The sequence below is a fragment of the Anomalospiza imberbis genome, chromosome 3, assembly GCF_031753505.1.
Source record: "Anomalospiza imberbis isolate Cuckoo-Finch-1a 21T00152 chromosome 3, ASM3175350v1, whole genome shotgun sequence".
Lineage (NCBI taxonomy): Eukaryota > Metazoa > Chordata > Aves > Passeriformes > Viduidae > Anomalospiza > Anomalospiza imberbis.
In genome coordinates this window covers 72,379,416-72,400,216 of record NC_089683.1, presented here as the reverse complement: position 1 = coordinate 72,400,216, position 20,801 = coordinate 72,379,416, and the positions used below count along the sequence as shown (strand labels likewise).

The following is a 20,801-nucleotide window of genomic DNA, read 5'->3' as shown; positions in this document are numbered from 1 at the left end:
GATCTCAGATGTGCAAACCCTAGACCTGAAAGTACTACCACGGCTGGAGGAATAGGACAAGACACCCCTAACCCAGGGAAACACTGCATAGACCTTCAGGAAACAGGGTCAAAACAAAAGACTTAGGAGATAATGTGGGTTCCATGAAGAGAAAAACAAATCACTTTCCAAGCAGCAGTCCATGAGCACTGTGTGCTCTTTGCTCATGCGCAGCAAGTTCTGAGCACCAGAGCACACACATATAGCCTCAGTCAGTTCTCCCATCCTCAAGTTCTTGTTTTAACTATGCCCAAAAGCATCTGACTTCGGAGCATCCTGTACTGGACATAATACCAACGGCAATGACAGCTCTAAAGACTCGTGTCTCTGGGAGACAGAACACAGACACTACCCTCTCTACAAGAAAGTTTCTTCCATCCTGCACGAATGCAGGGCTTTGTGCTGAAGCTACCTGCATGTTGTTGCACGTATGTTATTATAAAAACATTTCATGTAACGACAAAGAAATCAAGAGCTGATCAAAATCCTCAATCAGTACTATATTTACAGTGCTATCAGCTAGCTAGAAGCTAGATCTGAATTTTAAGAACTGATTCATCCACAGCAGCAATCTGCCATCGGTATCACTGTTCACCACTAAAAAGCACTCACTTGCTCCTTATTAGGCAGGACGCACTGGTGAGAAATCCACGCGAACCGGGCTAGTTTGAGTTTGTCCTCCCAAGAAGTCTTGGCGCTTTTCAGCTTCAGGTAAATCCCGGAGTAGATCGCTGCCATGGGGGCGGCACGTGGGAACAGCGAAGAGGCAGACACGCGTCTGGAAGAAACGCCAAGCAAGGAGAAGGCGGTCGGACGGGCAGCGGCCCCGCACCCGGCGCTCACCCACTCACCCACGTGGCACCGCTCGGGGCCCAAGCGCCCCTCCGCCCGCCAGCCGCCCACGGCCCCGCTCCCCAGCGCCCACCTCTCTCCCACCAGCCCCCGGTCCCACTCGCCTTCCCCTCCGCTCGCAGGGCCGTCGCTGCCCGCTCCCCGCAGCCGGTACGGCCGGTTCCCGCCCGCCGGCCTCCGTCCCCGCCAAGCCGCGCCGGCCGAGCGCCGAGCCCGGGAGGCGGCGCGCTGGGGCGAGCCCGCGCCCATTGGCGGCCAGAGGGCGCTTGCGCGGCGCCGGCCCCGCTCCCGCCCGCCCCGGCGTGTGTCAGCCGGGCCATGGAGCGCCCGCCGCCGCCCGCTGGGCCCCGGGCAGCACCGGCCGCGCCACCGGCACCGGCCCGCAGGGGAGGCGGCAGCGGCGGCGCGCCCGCCGGCAGCGCCAGGCTCCGCTGGGTGCAGTGACAGCCCCCGCCGGCCCCCGCCTGCCTCCCGCCGCCTGCCGCCGCCTGCGATGCTCAGTGAGTGGGGACCGGCCAGGGGCCGCGGCCCGGGGCCCGCGCGGGGGGGCGCGGGGGCGGGGCCGACGGCGGGAGCGGGGCCCGCGCGTCCCGCGGGCCGCCTCGTGGCGGAGGCCCGCAGGCCCGGCGCGGCCGGCGGCTCCCGGCAGGCCGGCGGCTCCCGGCAGGCCGGCGGAGGCTCCTCGGGCACGGGCGCGGCCCCGGGGCAGCCCCGGCTGCGGACGGGGCCGGGCGCGTGCCCCGCGCCCGGAGGTCGCGGGGGCGCCTCTGGTCGCGATATCTTTCTTCCCCTTGGAAAGTGCGTGGGTTTAATGAGCGTCTTCTTGTCGCGCCATCTCTCTTCCCTTTCCTTTTTTTTTTTTTTTTTTTTTAATATTGACAGGAGAAGGCTTTAACTTTGGCGTCCCTTCAGCGAGCGCCCTTCGGCCCACGGAGCAGCCCCAGGACGGGCGCGGGGTGCCGCAGGGCTCCCGGCCCCGGTGTCCCCCGGCAGGGCCCGCAAGCGAGCAGTGCCTGGTCCCGCGGCTCCGCTCGGCCCAGGAAGGGCCCAGGGGTGGCGGAGCTGGAGCCGAGGTGGTGTGAAGTGGGTTGGAGGAAAGCGTGTCCCGCAGAGGACATCGGTGAAACTCCTTGGCACCGACTTGGGGCCGCGGGGGGGTTGGGGGCAATCAATGTGGAATTGGCAAAGCGTCATTCGTGGATGGTGAGCCAGATCTCGGTCCAAATGCAAATGGATTCCAGCTCTTTTAAAATCACAGCTGTTCCCTCTCTGCCTCTTCACATGAATGCCACTGCTCAGGCAAAAGCCTTCTTCGTAGTTCTTGCTATCCTTTTTTCCTATTTTGCACCACCACCATGCTCTCCAAGTCAACTTGTCATGTTTCCTTGCCTATTTTTGTGAATTACAGCTGCTGCATATACAGCAACATCCTTTGTCTCTTCGTTTATGGTTATCTCCATATCAGTTTATCCTTATCTTGTTTATTCTGAAATTTTGTAAATTTCAGATTCTCCTAATGTCACAAAATTTAAAATTGAGATCTATTATTGTTGGTAGGCCCCATATTTCATCTGTGGTGGTAAAGGATAAAAGATTATTTTTTGCTATCCACAACTGAGGCCTGATACAGAGTTCTTATTATAGAATATTCAAAAGATGCTTTTGTTTTATGCTTTTATTGGTTCGGGGGTTGAGTGTTTTTTAACTTAGCTCTCTGATGCTCACAGGTCATTCCTCAGGCTGTTGGAAGAAAGAGACTGCTGTCCCAGTGTCAGGACAGGAATACAGAGTCTTTAAAAGCAGTGTTTCCAGTGCTAGTTTTAAAACTCTTTTTAGTATGTATGTACTGGGATTATTTCAAGGCCATGGAATCTGCCTAAACCTGTACCTGAAATGTAGCATAGGCAGGAAAATAATTTCCTTGGCCCAATGCTTAGTTCACAACTAATTTCCAGCCTTTTCAGGAAGGAGGAATTTGCAATGTGTTTTGTGTTATTAGCCTCTGCTCTGTTTTTTTTTTCCAGTGGTTTTGATTCCTCAAAAAAAATTACATTAACCTTTTTTCAGTGCTCCAGTTTGGAACACTGCAGAAAATGCTGCATTGTAGCTCTGCATTTTCACAATGTAATCTTTCCTCTCTCTTTCCTTATGTATTTTGCTTATCAGTAAAACTAGTTAATGGTATTAGTATTTATTATTCTCTTTGGCTGTCTGAGAGGAGAATGAAACAGCTGGTACTTCTGAACAATTGTTTCAATTTTTATGCATTTTGTGAACACGGAACTCTATATGCTTTCAGTTTGTTACGTATTTTGGAGATTATCCTCAATTATGAGAGCCAGAGTCTTAAAATTGACTGAAAGTTAAAAATGGCAGGCTTGTCCTTTTATGCCTTTAAATTCTGCATCATTGACCTGTTGTGAATTGGCGTAGCTTGAACCAGGCTGAGGGCATTTTGGGAGGCCATCCTTATGTTTATTTTATGATACACTCTAATTTTGATAAAGGGCTCAATAAAGAATATTTGTAGGAGTGTTGATTTTGCTCTTGCACTTTTCACGAATGCTTTTTTTCCTGCCTCGGTGACATTGTTCTTTGTAATGCTGAGTGTGAAGTATAAAGGCAAAGTGAAGGAAGAAGCAAAGAGCTGAAATTAGAGTATAGGTGATGCTGTGTCTGATGCTAATGGCTGTTTATTGATGAAGATGCATTTCCTTAAGGGAGTTCCTGTTGTGTCACCTGGAAGTAGGGAAAAAAACCTTGAGATGCTGCTAGTATCATCCTCTACTATGACTGCAGGGGGGAGTACATAGGGGAGCAAGAAACTGCGCAGATTGCATAAATGCTTCGGTTTATTGCATAAATGCTTCGGTGTGGACCTGGGCAAATCACTTGTGCATGAGTCCGTGCTGCTGGCTGAAATGCAGAAGAATGTTCACAGTACATTGTGAAGCTTAGTTAAGGGTGTTTTTTAGGAAGGTGCCAAGTGCTGGTCCATCCTTGTGGTGGTCCATCTACTTGGTGGTCTTGATAAGAGTTCTGTCTTTCCTACAGTTTTGTGCAGCAGAAGTGTTACACTTGAGACAGTGTCTCAGATATAACTTCTTTAATTGCAGGGAAGAGGAAAAGGAAGTTTGCTTTTGGAGTGAAAGAAGGTGTTGAAAACTTTTTATTTTAATGGGTGCATCTGGAAATGCTTTGAAAACTCCCATCTGTCGCCCCTTCCCCATGCTCAACAGTTACTTAACCTGTGGAAACAAATGGGAATCTTTTTAAGGTTTTCACCCAAGCATGTGGGTTTGCAATTCCACCTATCTGTTGAAGGTGAACTATTGCTGAAACCTTGCATCCTCATCCACTTGTACCTAACTCCACAAAAGGGTTATTTTTCTAACAAGTGGAATAAGCACTAAAGTGTGCATGGCTATTAGGAAAAACTCATTTGTATTTTTAAAGCTGTCCTTTTGGTAGGAATAATGGTTCGTACAAAGGGAGGAAGGGCATCCTTGTCTCTCTCAGAGAAGTTGTTTTTCATCAGATTTAGCTGCTTGAACCAGGAAGCACTAGCACTCAGGAAACATTCATGTCATTGGTATTGGGGCTGTAAGGTGTTGAACTATCTCCAGGCAGGCTTTACCTGGTGTTGTGATAGGAAAAAAAAAAAAAAAAGCTTGTGGCTTAGTTCTGCTTTATTTAAAGCCTTTTAGGATATCTAAACTTTTGTGTAAACTTGATGGCTATTGTGAAGGATTGGTGCAGAGAGTGACTGCTTAAATAGCAAGGGAGCTATTGCATTCTTCTTACTGAGGTTCCTTTATTACAAGCCAGGGGCTAAAAGGTAGCATAGGGCTCATCTTGATTTTGAGGTACTTCCAAGTGCTGTTTGTGAGGATGGATTCCTAAATATATATTTTAAAAACCCCTTCAGAAGATTCTTTTTGTTTCAAACTTTTGTAAGAGGGAAGCCTGGATAGGTCAAGGCAGATGATAAAGAAGGCTCTGCTTTTAATTTCCCTCTTTTTTTTTTTTTTTTTTTTTTTTTTTTCCTGGGGACCTATCTGAGTGAAGTGTCAGAAGTCTTGCTCTAACCTTTAAGTTCAGCCAACAAGCTTTTGCTTCTTGGACTCCACAAATAGATTTGCTATATAAAGCATTACGTTTCCAAAATTTCCATCTTTGTATGTTAATTTCTCATTCCACTGAATCTTCTGGAGGTTTTTTTTGTTGGTTGGTCAAGCAGAGGAACCAGAAAATGAATGAAGAGTACTCAAACTGCTGCTGTCAAAACTCAAGGAGGAGAGATACTCCCTTTTTATGAGCTGTTTTTTACAAAAATGCTTCAGTTCACCATTGCAGTTTTAGTCAAGAATCCTCAAAACTATTTTTGATTCCTCTGTGAAATTAGTAGAATTAGGCAGCAAAATATCTGAGTCTGGCCATAGTACTGAGAGGCAAATCCCTGAAGGTTCTGTTTCATATATCAGCAACAAAAAATACAGAGATGTTTGTTTTCTATCAGTATCAATGCAGCTACAGTCTAAGCTGATCTCAGCCTACCCTGTAAGGGTCTCATCACCTCTTTCTTTCCTTTTGAGGTCATGAAACGCGTACGCACAGAACAGATTCAGATGGCAGTGTCCTGCTACCTCAAGCGCCGTCAGTATGTGGACTCGGAAGGTCCCCTAAAACAAGGGCTGAGGCTGTGTCAGACCGCTGAAGAGATGGCAGCTAATCTCACAGGTAATCCTATCGTATTTTCCATGACTACTTCTTGGCAGAGTTGTGAGCTGTGCTGGCAGCTATATGGATTTGTCTGCACATGTGGACATTTCTCCTTTTGAAATGAAGAAAATTCTCACTGTTAAGTTGGCGTGAATTATGAACTTATGAAGAATGAAAATGTGGGTAGAAATGTAACAAGGTGACTTTCCTACTCAGTGAAACATCAGGCTGAAATACCATGTGAGGGTAGTGGAAAATAGATATTTTATCCCAAATAATGTGAAGTCTGGTGAGTAGTGATGCTTTGGAATGGAAGGGAGAAGAACCTAGATGAGAAAGGAAGTAGAAGCAGGAAATTCTGTTGTACCTTTGTAGTTCAACAGAGTTATATCATATGAAATTAAAGTGATAAGGCTGTGTCTTTTTCTGGCATAGTCAGCTTTGTAGTTATGAGAAGTCTGCTCTTGTCATTTGGGGAAAAAATCCAAAACCTTCAGTGGATGAGAAAAAGCTTGCAGGGAGATAACCTTTCTTCTGTTTCTTAAAGACACTTGAATCCTGCCACACTGCTTGCTTTCCAAATTTTGTCTGTGACAGTTGTCATTGTAATTATTATTTTTGTTTCAACAAACTGTGCTGCTGCTTGAGCACATAGAAGTATTGGAAGGATGAAAGCTATGTGGATACTATAGAGATTAAATTAACTTCTAAAAGTAATAGAAAATACTAGGCTGACATTTTGGGTTAAAAAGTAAGGAGAAACTTTTTTCTCTCAATCAAACTGCTTAGATTATGGCAGTATCTCAGACAAAGGGGAGTGATGGAGTTACTTATAATACGACTTAATTTGACAAATATTAGTAGCTAGATAACTGTGTTTGTGACTAGATAAGGCTGGATGCAGGAACAGGTAACATACTCTAAAGGAATACCTTTAGAGTATTTTAACATACTTAACCATCAAAAGATGAGTGACTTGTAGGTCAGTGTCCAGGAGGACTCCCTCAGTGGTCTGGAGGAAACTGGGCAATATTTAATTATTAGACTTAACATCATAGTACTTTTAATTTCCTTGCTTTTTTCAGCCTAACTATCAGAAGTTTATTGCAATATCTGAAAAAAGTACTGGGGAAGACGGAGAAAGAATGAAATCAAAGTAAACTCCAGAATTGTTTTTCAATGGGAGATTTTTTGTGAGAAGTGGGTAGAAACATCAGTGTCAAAACATGCTCAGAATGTGATACTAGCCATATGAGGAAGACACAGAAGTGTCTGAAGTAGTGGAGATGGATTACAAGCCCTTGCATGAGCACGTGGCCTCATGCAGAAAAAAAATATTTCAATAAAGAGTGTGAATGAGTGTGTGTTTACATTTTGTCTTTTTTACTGAACTTCCACAAAATATTACTAAATTTCATGTTAGTCTCTATCCCCTTGCCAGTGCATGGGTTTTGTGGATGGTCATTGAGCATTTAGTCATCAGTTTTCATTAGAACTGAAAATGGGCTGCTCTCGTGTATTCAGCTGCTTACTACTTCTTGTCAGATGTGCTTGCAGTGAGCTGTCAGTGAGCATGCTGCAGTTCCATCAGTGACTGTTAGAAAAGTAAACCTGAGCTTGTTACTTAATCTAACAACCAATGCTGAAAATACTTTCTGCTGCAGTCATCTTGGTTTTGCGAATTGAGTAAAAACTGAGCAGATTGTAAAGCTTGCAGTGCTTTATTTTTGGGAAATTAATCAAATGTGCTTTTCTGAACATGTTTTTGCATTTTCCTTAGCAAAGTTCACCTTGTTGTTTATGTTCAGCTCTGTTGTTTGACTTATAAATTAACTAGCCTGTGTGACTGGGAGACTTGGAGGGGCCTCGGAAGATGATCTGGTCCAGCCTTTTCTGTGGGAGAGGGAGCCCAGATGAGATTATCTAGAATTCTGTCCAATTATATCTGCAGTAAAATACAGCACAGAGCTTCCTTGTGATTATCCCATATTTCTCTAGAAAACAATAACAATGTCTGAGGACAGAGTGAGTGACCGAGGAACGGGTTCCTCTAATACTGCCCATAGCACTGTTAGCAATATGACTAGCTGAAATAATGTGCAATTATACATCATCACACTCACCTAAAATAGGAATCAGCTGCTGTTATACAACATTTACAGTAGCCCCACATTTGTTAGCTAGAGCGATTCTGCTGGTAGCCAACACACGAGACCAGGAGGGTCCTGTCCATGTCCCTGAGTTAGGAGTGAGTTCCTTTGCATTTCCTATCAGGTTGCATAGCTGGCTGCACTTATTGGATGTGGAGGAGCAGATATTTCCAATAGATGTTCTTATGACCACTGGAGAAGGTGGAAAAGAAACTGTGGTAGGTTTATTAATGTATGAGAAAAATATAGCCAGTGTTTTATTTCTACCAGGTGGAAAATGTGCATGAAATTTTACTCTTGTTTTTGAATCAGTTGACTTCTTGATCCTTTTTTGCAGTTCTCATTGGTTTAAAGTTTTGGGAAGGCAAAGAATTAGAATTTGTTAGAACTGTCTGTTACATAGGGTTCATTTACCATTTGCTGGATGGGAATGAGCTCTAGTATCATTACTGAAAGGATAGGCCATAATGGTTGCCCAGTCAGACTGTTTTAGGACAGGTAGACAAAGATGATACTCCACTTTCTGAATCATGATGTACACCTTAATTTTGGAACTAAGTTGCTTATGCAGAGAAAGTTGTGGCCTGGAGAAAATATCTCATAAAGTTGATTACATAGCATGAACAAGGTGGCAGGCCATTCCCATTCCTGCAGACATGAGGCCACAAGATCTCTGTGAAGAGTTGACTGTTACATGTAATCCTGTGATAGACAGCATAAGAGACAGGCCCTCATATTTCTGTATTTCTTGGCTTTTACAAAGAGTTGTATGGGTGACATTGGAAACTGTCACTAAGTGTTCTTGCGTTACTATGTGTACATTCATGCAGTTTACTTTCTCATACTGAATATTGATTATATTCAATTTTACATCCAAATAGCAGAGCTTTTTCCTTTAGGTATTGAGTAGTACCAGTATGTGAATGTGGAGGTCTTACCATCTTTGAGTTTCTGAAGCAGCCAGGCTGTAGAAAGCTCTGTGTAGCTGTGCCTTTCAGCAAGTTATATTCATTTATATCTGAACTGATTTAAGATATTATATCATATTGGTGCTGGAATCTGGTTTTGTTTCCCAAGAGAGGATGATGAGCTCAGCCCATCTCTGTTTCAAGAGCTGAATTCAGCTTGCCAAACATACCTCCTGTATTTACATAAGCTGAAGGAAGGTAAACCTGTGTCTTTCCAGAGAGAAAGAGAGAGGAGCGGGGGAAGAATAGTGACAGGCTGCCTGTGTACCATGTGCTGATCTCTTTCTAATTAGAGGCATTGAGATGAGCTGGAGACTGGCCTATCTCTCTTTAGCGTGTGAACATTTGATAGTGTTGTTTATAGACTTCCAGGGCTGTCAGACTTGTGCCTCTGTGCATGAGCCAAATGCTGGAACAAAACGCCCCCCAATCAATCAGGAGTAGAAAGGCAGAGGATGGAAAGTGGTGCAGGGCAAGGAAGACTGAAATAAATTGAAGTAAAAGTAATGAAAATAGGGGGTTTGGAGGGAATGAGAGTTAATGATTTGAAGAGAAAAAAATTCAGAAAGGAAAACAGTGAAACGTTTTTGCCCTCTTGTGCTCTATTTAGAGCAGCAGAACTTGGGTTTCTAATCACTGGTATTTGCATGTACTTGGGGTTTCTTGATGCATGTCTGTAAACTTGCACAAAGTCCCCTGTGGATTCCAGGCCATTAGCAGAGCAGCAAAGGTTTGGTGCCAGAGAAAGAGAAGCCAATTCCCTTTCTAAACAGTTCAGAACCACTTTTTCCAGAGTCTGGTTCTGAAAAAAAGTTTAACACGGTCTGAGGAGACCGTAACTGAGTTTGTGGTCAGTTGTCAGCTACCCTTTAACCTAAAATCCTCAGGGAGGAGGGCACATTTTAGTAAAAAATTACTAAGTGTTCGCTTAGAGGTTCGGTTTTCTCCACCACCTCTGTGGGACTTAATAAATGATAATGGTTATAATTTGTTGTAAATTATAATGACTGGGATGAGAAATTTGAGAATCTGAAGTATTGTCACTTTAGACCTGTTCATGATGGTTGCTGGGACTCACTGAAAAAGCAACTATACTTTGGAGAAAGTTGTATGCTGCTTTCCTCATCTTTTCTGAGTGTAAAGTTGCAAAACCACAGTTGTAAAACTTCTGAGGGGTCTGTGATGGTTGTTACACTGAATTTCTTGGGAATTTATGGTTGTATTTGAAATCGTGTTCTGGGTGGAGGAGGTGAGTTGCTGAAATTTTTAGGGTGGGTTTTGGCTTCCAGTGTATTTTCTCCTTCATGATCTGTCTAGGTGGTTAATGCCATGTTTAGATGCTTTGAACTATATCATACCTGAATGGTTTGAAAGATGAAATGTCATCTGAGTGGCTGCATACCTTGGATTTTATGAGAAGCTTTGTTTTCAGACACACATGTAAAAATCATTAAATCCTTATGTAAGTTTTGCTTTTTTTATTTCACAGTCCAATCTGAGTCTGGTTGTGCCAACGTCGTGTCTGCAGCTCCCTGCCTGGCAGAGCCACAGCAATATGAAGTACAATTTGGACGATTACGCAATTTTCTGACAGGTAAATCAGGAAACACGGAAGAAAACCGACTTTTTTGTCATTTCGATTAGTAAAGGGCAATACAGTAAATTTCAAAATCATATCTCTAATAATGTTTTGATTTCTTGTTTTGAGATTTCAGTTAAAATAGAAATATTTCATTTTTCTTTTTTTGGTTGTTTTCTGTGTGCTGGATCGCTTTGAGTTTTGTAGATGGCTGGCTCTTTGCCCTTTCTTGTTCAAGCATTTGCCCTTTGTAGGTCTTCTAGACAACACCATATTTACATAGGACAGAAAGGAAAATCAGTGTTTTATTTGAAAGGCAAGTAACTGAGAAAAGACTGTAGTTCTCTGTTGTATCCTAGTTTAAGATTTTATTTCTATCCATAATTGGCGTGTTTTTATGATGGTCTGGATTTCTAAAGGAGAATCTGTTCCCATAAATTTAGCTGTACTGGCTTTGAGACTGGAGCAATACAGCAAAGTAAAAAAAATTTTACTCCGTAATGATGCAGAAGACAAATAATGATTTATATTTTTTAATTATTATTCTATATTTTTTTAACAAGTACTCTTGGGAGTGTCCTTATTTCTAAGTCCCCAACATGGGAAGAAGAAAGCAGATAGAATTTTTAAAGAATAATACCAAGGAAAGTGAAGTTGTCGCACACAATATTTGTCCAGTGTAGGGATTTGATCCCAGGGTGCATAACATCAGGATTATTATTTCTGATAGTTTTGGAAGGGAAGGGAGCAGGAAGGCAAAGGCAGAAAATAGTGAATTCTTGGCACCTTGTCATCTACAGCAGTCCAATACCTTTGCACTTCAGTATTTGAAGTAAATCGTTATGGTTTAATAGATTTTTAGAAGTACAATAGCTCTGTTCAGTGCTTGGTGAAGTGCTTGCTTAATGCTTGATGAAGTGCTAGGTTTTGGTGTTTGGGTTGACTGCTTTCATCTTTTTTGTCCCTCTTGCTCTAGTTTGATATCTTACACACATGGACTACCTCTGTTTGTTCAAGGGAGTAGCTTGCCAACTAGCCACAAGGCACAGCAGGACACTTCCCATTCCTGTGATGCCTGCCCCACTGAGGAGTGGGCAGGGGATTAGTGACATGGTGTAACTTAACTGACTAGTCTCTAGTTCAACCACCTGTTCAAAGCAGGGCAAGATGGGTGTTTGATCAGGTTGCTCAGAGCCTTTTCTAGTCAGATTTAGAAAATCAAACACTCTGGAGATTGCTGTGCATCTCTGAGGCTCTGCTGCAATTCAGTGAGAATTTCCCTTGCAGCAGCTTGCCTGTTGTCCTTCCACTGAGCACCTCTGAGAAGAGGCTGGCTCCTTGTCCTGTATAATGTCCCACTGAGTACTGAAGGCAAGCAATTTAATACCCCCCCCTATTCTTCTAGACAGACCAAGCTCCTGTAACCTCTTCATATGTTCCTAGGGAACATTTTCTTTCTTTGTGTTTCTGCCTACTTCCCATCTCTTCCCTTTTTCCCCTACTGCAAAACGAGGTCCTTCCACTTGTTTCATTTTTGGACTAGTGCACCTGGAGAAAAAAGAGACCTGCTGACTGCTTAGAGCTTTTACTACATGCAGACCACTGTTTTCACTGGTTTTGGCCCAGTTTCAGTGAAACAGGAAGACGAGTGATGCTCAAGTATGCAAATATGTATGCATACACTGCACACCATGCATACTCTGTAGTTACTCCCGTAGAAATGAGAGGCACAGTATGGACTAGAGAAAGTCTGGAAGAAGAGTGCTCAACACAAAGGAAAAATAACCTAATGGGAAGGAAGAAAAGAGAACATGCATTGATGAGTGGCAGGAGGGAAGAGCATGTTGAAAAGCAGCAATGCATTTTGCATTTTGAGGATCAGCAGTGCCTATTTGTTTTCCACTAATTTAGACCATTTGGTCCTGTGGTAGTAACTCATTGTGGCCCTGTTTGTCGCTATGGTGTTCGGCAGGCTCCTCTCCTCCAGCTCCCTGCAGCTGGCAAACAGCCCCAGAGAAGCTGGGGAAGGAGGGGTGGAGCTGTTGCACAGATCAGCCTCTGCAAGGTACAGCACAGCCTAATCGGGGTTTGTTACACTGTGTACTAGGAATTACTGCTGGGATTTGCCTTGGCAGAGAGAGAAAAGCAAGTACATGAGCAGGCACAGAAATAAAACAAGAGCACTGCATATTGCAGTACATTTTGGAAACTGTAGCTTCCTTTCCCCTGAAGACAAATCAGTTCCATCCAAAGCACCACACTTAGGTTTTACTGAAGCTGAGAGAAGAAAAGCTCAGGCCAGACAAGCTAGGTAAATAATTTTGGCTTGAACACTTAAAGTACTCTTTTAAATATAATTAATGCATTTTAAAGTTCATTTATCACAATAAGCAAAGGGTACCAAGAGCATACTTTTTCTTTTGAAAAAAATAGGGAAAATTCAGCTGTCATGTATTTTATGAGGTGGTATATTATTAGTTGTCCCACAGGTTTTGAAATACCTGCATTTGTTCTGACAAGGTACCTCACTGATGTGGCAATTTCTGTTGTACCTCCTTTAGGTGACAGAAGAAGTTTGCTTAGATGTGCCAACAAACATCTCTTTTTGCTTGCTTTCTGACATCACTGTCAAGGCTTTCTCAGTAGCCATCCTTGCTCTGTTTTATTCCCAGTAGGAAGTGGTTTGAAAAGTCATTCAAAGTTTGTTGTTGTATTTTTTCTGTAGATTCAGATTCTCAGCACAGCCATGAAGTGATGCCTCTTCTATATCCCCTCTTTGTCTACCTCCATCTGAACATGGTCCAGAATGGCCTAAAAAGCACAGTGGACAGTTTTTACAGCCGCTTCCATGGCATGTTCTTGCAGAATGCCAGCCAGAAAGATATCATTGAACAGTTGCAGACTACCATGACTATTCAAGATATCCTGTCCAACTTGAAGCTCCGGGCCTTTCTGGACAACAAATACGTCATCCGCCTTCAAGAGGACAGCTACAACTACCTTCTTCGCTACCTCCAAAGTGACAACAACAACGCCCTGTGCAAAGTCCTGACCTTGCACATTCACTTGGATGTGCAGCCCGCCAAGAGGACTGACTACCAGCTCTATGCTGGTGGGAGCTCCTCACGCAATGAGAGCAACGGCCTGGAACCCAGCGACGTGCCAGCTTCCATTCTGCAGAATGAGGCAGCGCTGGATTTACTGCAGGACAGCATTAAACGTGTCAAGGATGGGCCCCCTTCCTTAACCACCATCTGTTTCTATGCCTTCTATAACACAGAGCAGTTGCTGAACACTGCAGAGATTTCACCAAATAGCAAGCTGCTTGCTGCTGGGTTCGATAATTCATGTGTGAAGCTGTGGAGCCTGCGCTCCAGGAAGTTGAAATCTGAGCCCCACCTTGTTGATGTGTCCCGCATCCGTTTGGCTTGTGACATCCTAGATGAGGAGGTTTGGATACCCTTTTTTCCTCCCTTCTTCCCCTTCTGCTGACTTGCTTTGAACACAGATTGTTGAGTATGTAGCAATGTCTTGGGGAACTCTGAGGCTGTTGCACAATCTGTCTGCCTTGATGCAGAGATTTTATAACCTACTGTCATCCTTGTTCTTCCCTGCAGTGGTTGTAAATGCTAAACTGAGGTGCAGTCGGTCTGTGCTTAGGTCATAGTTTATTAGTCCTGGGTGCTGGTCCCTGTCCTCCAGCTGTCCTTGAACAGATGACAGTAGACAGGAAAGCCAGAAAGAACAGGTGACTAGAGTAGGCTCTCTTCCCTGAGGAGTGTGGAGCCTTCTTTGGGATGGAAAGATGAAACAAGGAAATACAGGCAATGAAAACACTGTGCCAAATGAAAACTAGAAGGAAAGTAGCTCAGAACAACCAGGCAGAGGGTGGAGAGAAGGGCAGACGCACAGGAAGAGGAAAATACAGACAAAGTAAGGAAAGCGCTAAAGAGGTCTGATGAGATGCCTATGTGTAAAACTGTATTTCGGGTATCACCTTAATTTACCAGAGGTCAAGAGTTATGGAAGAATTATGCAAAATGTCTTTGTTAAGGAATCTGAAGTGTAGAAACTTTAGAGGCCTCCTACTCTTCCTCAGAGTGCTGGAGACAACGGCAGGGATGTGTGTACCTTTACTTCGCATGCAGTGCTAGGTGGCATTTTCTACTTGACTTTTTTCTTTTTTCTTTTTCCCCTTCTAGTCACACCTTTCCTCCCCCTCTCCACACAACTGCCCAAGTAGCAACTTATATCTGGTTAGAGATCAAAATTTTGACTCTTCTGTTGTTTAATAACTCTTCTCCTAAAAAAGAAAAGAAAAAAAAAACTAACTCATTTGTTCTTATGTAGACTGTTTAGCAGGAGACACCCTTTTTCCAGAGTTTTTTCTTCTAAAAAATACTTAGTGGCAAGGTTCTCTTTATTTTAGAAGAGTGCTGAGAGCTTGGTGTATTTAGAGATCTGTGATTAGGGATTGGTTTGTTAAACAGCTTGAGAAAAGAGGCAGGCATCAAGGTGAGACTAGCCCAAAATAGAGCTATGGCTTGTTTTCATTATAAACTGCAAGAGTTCATAGGGCGTGTGACTGTATATTGCCCATCATGGAAGCCAAATGTCAGCAACCTGCAACAGAGGAGAATTTGTCTGGTAAATCAGCAGGTCACCTTCTTTGGCTCTGGACTGTGGAAAAGTGAGATACCTCCAGGTTATCAGGAGTGTATTAGCTTTCTTTGGCATGTAGTCATAGACTTGGCATTGAACATATATTAGGAGACTGCCATGGAATCCTGAATGCACATTGCTTATCGTGGCTATTTGATGTTTTGTGCACAGGTCTAAAGCCAAAAACTGGTTAAAAACCAGCACAGATCAAAGTCATCGTTGCCCTGAATAATTTCCACCACTGACAAAACAAATAGTGACCTGAGCAGGAGTTCAGAGTTGAGGGAGGATACCAATAGCAGCCTGAACACAAATTTGATTACCAAATTCAAATGAAAGCCCCTTGACTACAAGGAAATTAATTCAGTTATCTGGGAGCCCTAAGTGGAAATACACAGACACCCACAGCGTTGCAGGTGGGAACAGGCCAGCAATTGCCTTGATGCCATGCGAGAGGAAGCCATAGGTACCAAGGCCAAACCAGGCTACCTTGACTGGGCTGCAGCTCAGAGTGAGCAGGGGCTGTATTTCAGATTGTCACTGCAGTGTGATCAGTGCAATTCACAGGGATAAAACTGATACAGACTTTGACAAAGAACAAAAATTCTGAATGTGCTTTGACATTATTTCTGTGAGTTCTATAAAATAACTTGTGAGAATGTTAAAATTTGGTTTGGTTGATTTCTGTATTGTAAATTAGCTTTGGATAATGTGTATTAATAGTAATGCATTAAATAAGTAGTCTTCAGCCTGGTTTTCTGCAAGGAAACAGATCCTTCCTTTTATGCAGTCACAAAAGTCTAAAATGCTAGTTTCAGTGAATGTTGTTCAGGGTGGCACTAAAGCTACTCTGTTGGGTTTATTCTTCTTGTGAAGGGGTGTGTGTATATATGTATGTAAAAGAGGCTGAGACTTAGCAAATGTGTTAGAACAACAGTTTTTTCCTAGTCCATGTAAAGCCTTTGTGTCACTACGGTCAAAATCATCTTCTAGGTGTAGTTCTACTAAATTTGGCTCAGTGTGGTGCTGCAGTGTACTTCACTAGTGTAGTCTTGCTTCTTGCAGATAAGAGAGGCTTATTATTTTGGGATACAGTAATTCTGTTTTCTTTATAGTAGCATCTCACAAATGCCACTCTATTGTCTCTCTTACAAAAATGGAGTTTTGTAGCTGTACAAATGGAAGTGTTGTTTGTGTCTCTTTGCAATTTTACCATGCTCATTGCTGGTACTCCATAAATCAACATCAGAAAATAATGCTCTGTTCCAAGCCACAATAGTGCCAGCCTTTAAATCCTGTGAAGACTAAGACTTGACCCCATTTAGCTCTGCTTCTAAGGTTCTGCTTTTAAGTGGCAGTGGTCTTTAAAGTGATAATGAGTGGGAATGATGCTGACACCTTGCTTGATGGCAGATGGAAAGCAATTCTGGAAGGAGCAGTAAAAAATATCTTGCAAAGAGAGCCATCCTTCCTCATCATTCTGTGCTAGGGCATCTCTGCTGTAGGCAGGTAAGAGGTCTTCCCTTTTGACGTCTTAACAGCAGTGCAGGTTGAGAGAGATTATGACACCCAGGAAAACCTCTTACTTAAAAAAAAAAAAAAAAAGGGAGGAACATGAGTTTGATTTGTTTCTCTTTGAGGCTATCATTGTTGCTTTTTGAGGCTTGGTGGCTGCAGTTGCAGCTGCCTTGCTAATCTGGTCAGCAGACTAACTTGGATAGGGAGGAAACTGAAAAATGTGGTGACTCAGAAGCATTATAGATGTACTGTTTTCAGTGAGCTGTGACAGGAGTGTGCAGTTGTGCTAAGTGGGTGTCAAACAGAAAGATAAGATTTGCTACCTGTGACCACATAGGAGTGTGGGTTTCCACGCCACAGAAGGTGTTGTCAAATTTCCTGGTGCTGTAATATAAGGAGGGAAGAGGAGGTGCTTGCAGACAGCCCATGTAGCCTTTTATTTGAATGCAGAAAATTAAGTACCTGGACTTGCAAAATTTGCAGAAACTAGTACACTACAGGTAGCTTGAATGGGCTTCCACTGGTAACTTGTCAGGAATCTTATGGTCATAATTAAATAGTATAAAATGCTGCAGGTGTCAGCCATTCTCCTTTAATGTGGCAACACAGCCTAGAGATGCTGTAGATTCCAGTAAGCCATGCTCTATCTGAGGTAGAAAAGCGATTTGAATAAGAATGGTGCTTTTGCATGGCAGAGCCTGCAGTTTCTCTTTGCCTCACCTGCACAGCAGAGAGGAAGTTGGCTTCCAGCCACATCATAAAGCTCCCATGGGCGCTGACTATGAAGAGAAGCAGCATTGCTAAAGATGGCTTGCTGCCTACTATGTAACATGCTGTTGAGATGGAGAAAGGCAAGGAGATGGCCAAGTCGGAGTTTGCTCACCTCCAGCGTGAAATTTGAAACCACTGGAGGAGAAGCACTTTCTGGGCTATTGCTAAGTCTGAAGCCAAACTGTCTGTGGGTCCTGAGGTTGGAGGCGGGGGTGTGGGAGATAGAGAACTGCTTACAACACACTGACTTCTGCTGCTCTGACTTCTGCTGGTTGTCAACAGTCCAGCAGCCCTGGGGAATTGGGTTTCCTCTCAGGGCAGGAAGTGCTCCTTCTGCAGGAAATGGGCCAGTTCAAGATGATAAATAAAAGGGCTGCTTACAAAGAAAAGGATGTTGTGTTTAATTTGATGTGCAGGGATTGTCTGTGAATGAGTGTTACTGATTCAGTACTGAGGAAAAGTGTCTTCCTGACAGTCCTAAGGAAGGCTGGTCTAAGGCTGCTACGCAGGTGTACCCCATGCAAGGGTTATCTTGCACTGTCAAGGAGACGCCAGTTTGTCAGGCAAGGACACTTCTGAGATCTGTTGAAACCTGTGTAGTCCGTAGCCTTAGAGTGTCAAGAGGTGCTACCTGACTAGGCTTTTAGAGACTCTTACCATGCATCAAGAGATTCCTTTAGCTCAGCTCACTGAATAGTCTTTAAAAACAAAAACCTTTACTTGTTGATTATCTGCCCTGGTACTTGAATTGGAGAATAACAGAATAGAAAGGTTTCCAGTGCCATCATTTTTGTGATTGTTCATCTTCTCCTACACCAAAACAGATACATTGGCCTAAATAAGCTGCATACATTTGCTATTTTTGAAGGCTGCTCTTGGAGGATGAGGATGTGGAAGCATCCTGATGGAGTTTGGAGGGAGAAATAGATGTTAGCCTTGCTGCGTTTCTGTTCACATGCGGGATTGAGAAGGAATGTTAAGCAGACATTGTCAAATATCCTTTGTCAAATATCCTTTGTCTTTCCATCTCCTGCCTTTCGTTTAAGACATCTGTGATTGTTTCCCTCTACTGTGAGATTCATTTCCAACAATGACCACACAAAAACAGTAGATGCCAAGATCTGCTTTCAACATCTTAGCCAAATATTTTTAGTAGAGTGGAGAGAGACTATGCATATGTTTTTAGCAAAAGGAAAAATGTCATTAAATATTTCTTCCCCTCTGTGCCTGCAGTCTCTGGTTAAGATACCTTCTGGACTGGAGCATAAGGCTACCAAAATTAAAGAGAATGCCTTTATAGAAAGTCTTACCTCACCATCTCTTTCAGTGTTCACTTGTAGCAAATGTACCAGCAATGTCTGTGTCTCAGAGTTGCACAAACTGTGCCACATATAAAGTAAATAAAGTAAATTATCTAACTCTTTCCACATTAACATCCTCCTGGTTTCCTCATGGAGGTTTTTAAATTTGTTAAATGGGTAAACATGCTTTCCTTCCTTGTTTCTTTTTCTTCTTCATGAGCAGGAGGAAGAGGATGACAACGCAGGCACAGAAATGAAGATCCTGAGAGGACACTGTGGACCTGTGTATAGCACAAGGTTCCTTTCAGACAGTTCAGGACTCTTATCTTGTTCTGAGGACATGTCCATCAGGTACTGGGACCTCGGAAGCTTTACAAACACTGTGTTGTACCAAGGACATGCCTATCCTGTCTGGGATTTGGATATTAGCCCTTGCAGCCTATACTTTGCCAGCGGTTCCCATGATCGCACTGCAAGGCTCTGGTCGTTCGATCGGACGTACCCGCTGCGAATATACGCGGGCCATTTGGCGGACGTGGACTGCATCAAGTTCCACCCCAATTCCAACTACTTAGCGACTGGTTCCACAGACAAAACCGTGCGCCTGTGGAGCACTCAGCAGGGCAACTCGGTGCGGCTTTTCACCGGGCACCGGGGCCCTGTGCTGGCGCTCGCGTTTTCCCCCAACGGTAAGTACCTGGCATCAGCAGGTGAAGACCAGCGGCTGAAGCTGTGGGACTTGGCATCAGGAACTCTTTACAAAGAACTGAGGGGGCACACAGACAACATAACCAGCCTTACTTTTAGCCCTGACAGTAGTTTAATTGCTTCAGCATCGATGGACAATTCAGTTCGGGTCTGGGACATTCGGAACACTTACTGCAATGCCCCTGCGGATGGGTCTTCCAGTGAACTGGTTGGTGTATATACCGGACAGATGAATAATGTACTGAGCGTACAGTTCATGGCCTGTAATCTTCTTCTAGTGACTGGAATTGCACAAGAAAATCAGGAACATTAATTTTGCTTTTTGTCTTAGGGAAGCGGGTGGGTGTCTTGTATGCCAGAGTCCATTGCAAACTGAGATTACTGACTGTGAAACACTTCTCTTCCTCTGCCCTCTTGAAAGGCATGTTCAGAGTGATGCAAATGCTTTAAGAGGTCGCAAAAATGCCTGTGCTGTTGAACAGAATAATGAAAAAAAGGAGGATTGATGAAAATACACATTCTAATTTTGTACTTTTAGGAATGGTAAAAAGGGGAGTAAATCCAGTAACTTGGGGAAACTGAAAGCCTGGCCCAGACAAGGGAAACTGCCAACCAGATAAGCTGGTGACCTGCACTTAAATATCCTTCATTGATTGTTGGGCACATCTTATCTACTGTTTGTTTGGCTTGAGTGTGTGGAGAACTACTGCCCCAGTGGTTTTTGTTTTGTTTTGCTTTTGCTTTCCTGGTATTGCAGAGGACCAGCATTTTAAAGACCCTTCTATTAAAAGAACATGATGTATTTTCTACAGTGACAGTGGTCCTAAATATTTCAGCTCCCTATAGCACTTGGGTAATATTTTGGACTAAATAAGTAGAAAATACCCTTGTTCTTTTTCAATAAGGGCAAGGAAATCTGACCTCAATTGGGGCCCGTCTCTTCATTGTTCTTTGGGTTTGGTTCCTGATACTAGCTGTGATTATGTGTATTTATGTTCCATTAATTAGGAAATTTTCTGACTCTGGTTGCACTGTGTTTTGAGGAAGGGAGGACAGTGGGGACAGAGTGGTGGCTTTAAGGATAACAATTGCCTTGTCTGGAGGGAGGGCACCATAGAACGGAAATGGCCAAGTTTGGACTCCCAATGGAAACAGGGCATGGCAACCCACCACTGCACCTCACAGAAAGATTTCCATAAATGGAAGTTGGCAGTCTGGGGAGAGGAGGATGAGGAGAAACACACAAAGTGACATGGGAAAAATAGTATTACTAAATTATTGTGTGTACACAGAGGCAGCTCTGCCAGTGTTGGATTTTTCTCAAATGTTGCAATACCAGTTTCATGAACATTTTGTGAGATAAATCATCAGCATTTACAAGGATTTGCAGAAAAAGCACGTTCTAGTTTGTCATTTGGAGAGATTAAATATTTCTGCTTTCTGGAAAGAGTTATTTTGTATTTTGTTTTCTATTAAAAGCATTTAGTTTAAAAAGAAAAATAAAAATTGTTTGGTCCCTTTCTGGGAAGTT

The 20,801-nt window shown here is 43.4% G+C and overlaps 2 protein-coding genes across 5 annotated transcripts in view; one reads left to right on the top strand and one right to left on the bottom strand.

Moving 5' to 3' along the window:
• Positions 1-945, bottom strand: part of URB2 (URB2 ribosome biogenesis homolog) — a 17,010-nt gene extending 16,065 nt beyond the window's left edge. The window contains exon 1 of one of the 2 annotated variants that reach the window (XM_068185094.1): positions 652-945. In XM_068185094.1, the coding sequence (XP_068041195.1) occupies positions 652-777 (126 nt within the window). In that variant the 5' untranslated portion in view covers positions 778-945. The remainder of the gene's footprint in view (positions 1-651) is intronic. The other variant, XM_068185093.1, reaches the window with a different exon arrangement.
• Positions 732-20,801, top strand: TAF5L (TATA-box binding protein associated factor 5 like). 3 transcript variants are annotated; one of them, XM_068185098.1, is made up of 5 exons: positions 732-750; positions 5,487-5,631; positions 10,221-10,325; positions 13,036-13,760; positions 18,786-20,801. In XM_068185098.1, the coding sequence occupies exons 2-5, from the start codon at positions 5,490-5,492 to the stop codon at positions 19,581-19,583; spliced, it is 1,770 nt and encodes a 589-aa protein (XP_068041199.1). In that variant the 5' UTR covers positions 732-750; positions 5,487-5,489; the 3' UTR covers positions 19,584-20,801. The 3 variants fall into 3 exon arrangements, with proteins under 3 accessions (XP_068041199.1, XP_068041198.1, XP_068041197.1); XM_068185097.1 differs by lacking the exon at positions 732-750 and adding an exon at positions 1,172-1,391; XM_068185096.1 differs by lacking the exon at positions 732-750 and adding an exon at positions 2,076-2,094.

Excerpts from the sequence above, each read along its gene's own strand:
- TAF5L (XM_068185096.1), top strand. Across the intron at positions 10,326-13,035 it reads ATTACGCAATTTTCTGACAG|ATTCAGATTCTCAGCACAGC; the intron begins GTAAATCAGGAA and ends TTTTTTCTGTAG. Across the intron at positions 13,761-18,785 it reads GTGACATCCTAGATGAGGAG|GAGGAAGAGGATGACAACGC; the intron begins GTTTGGATACCC and ends CTTCATGAGCAG.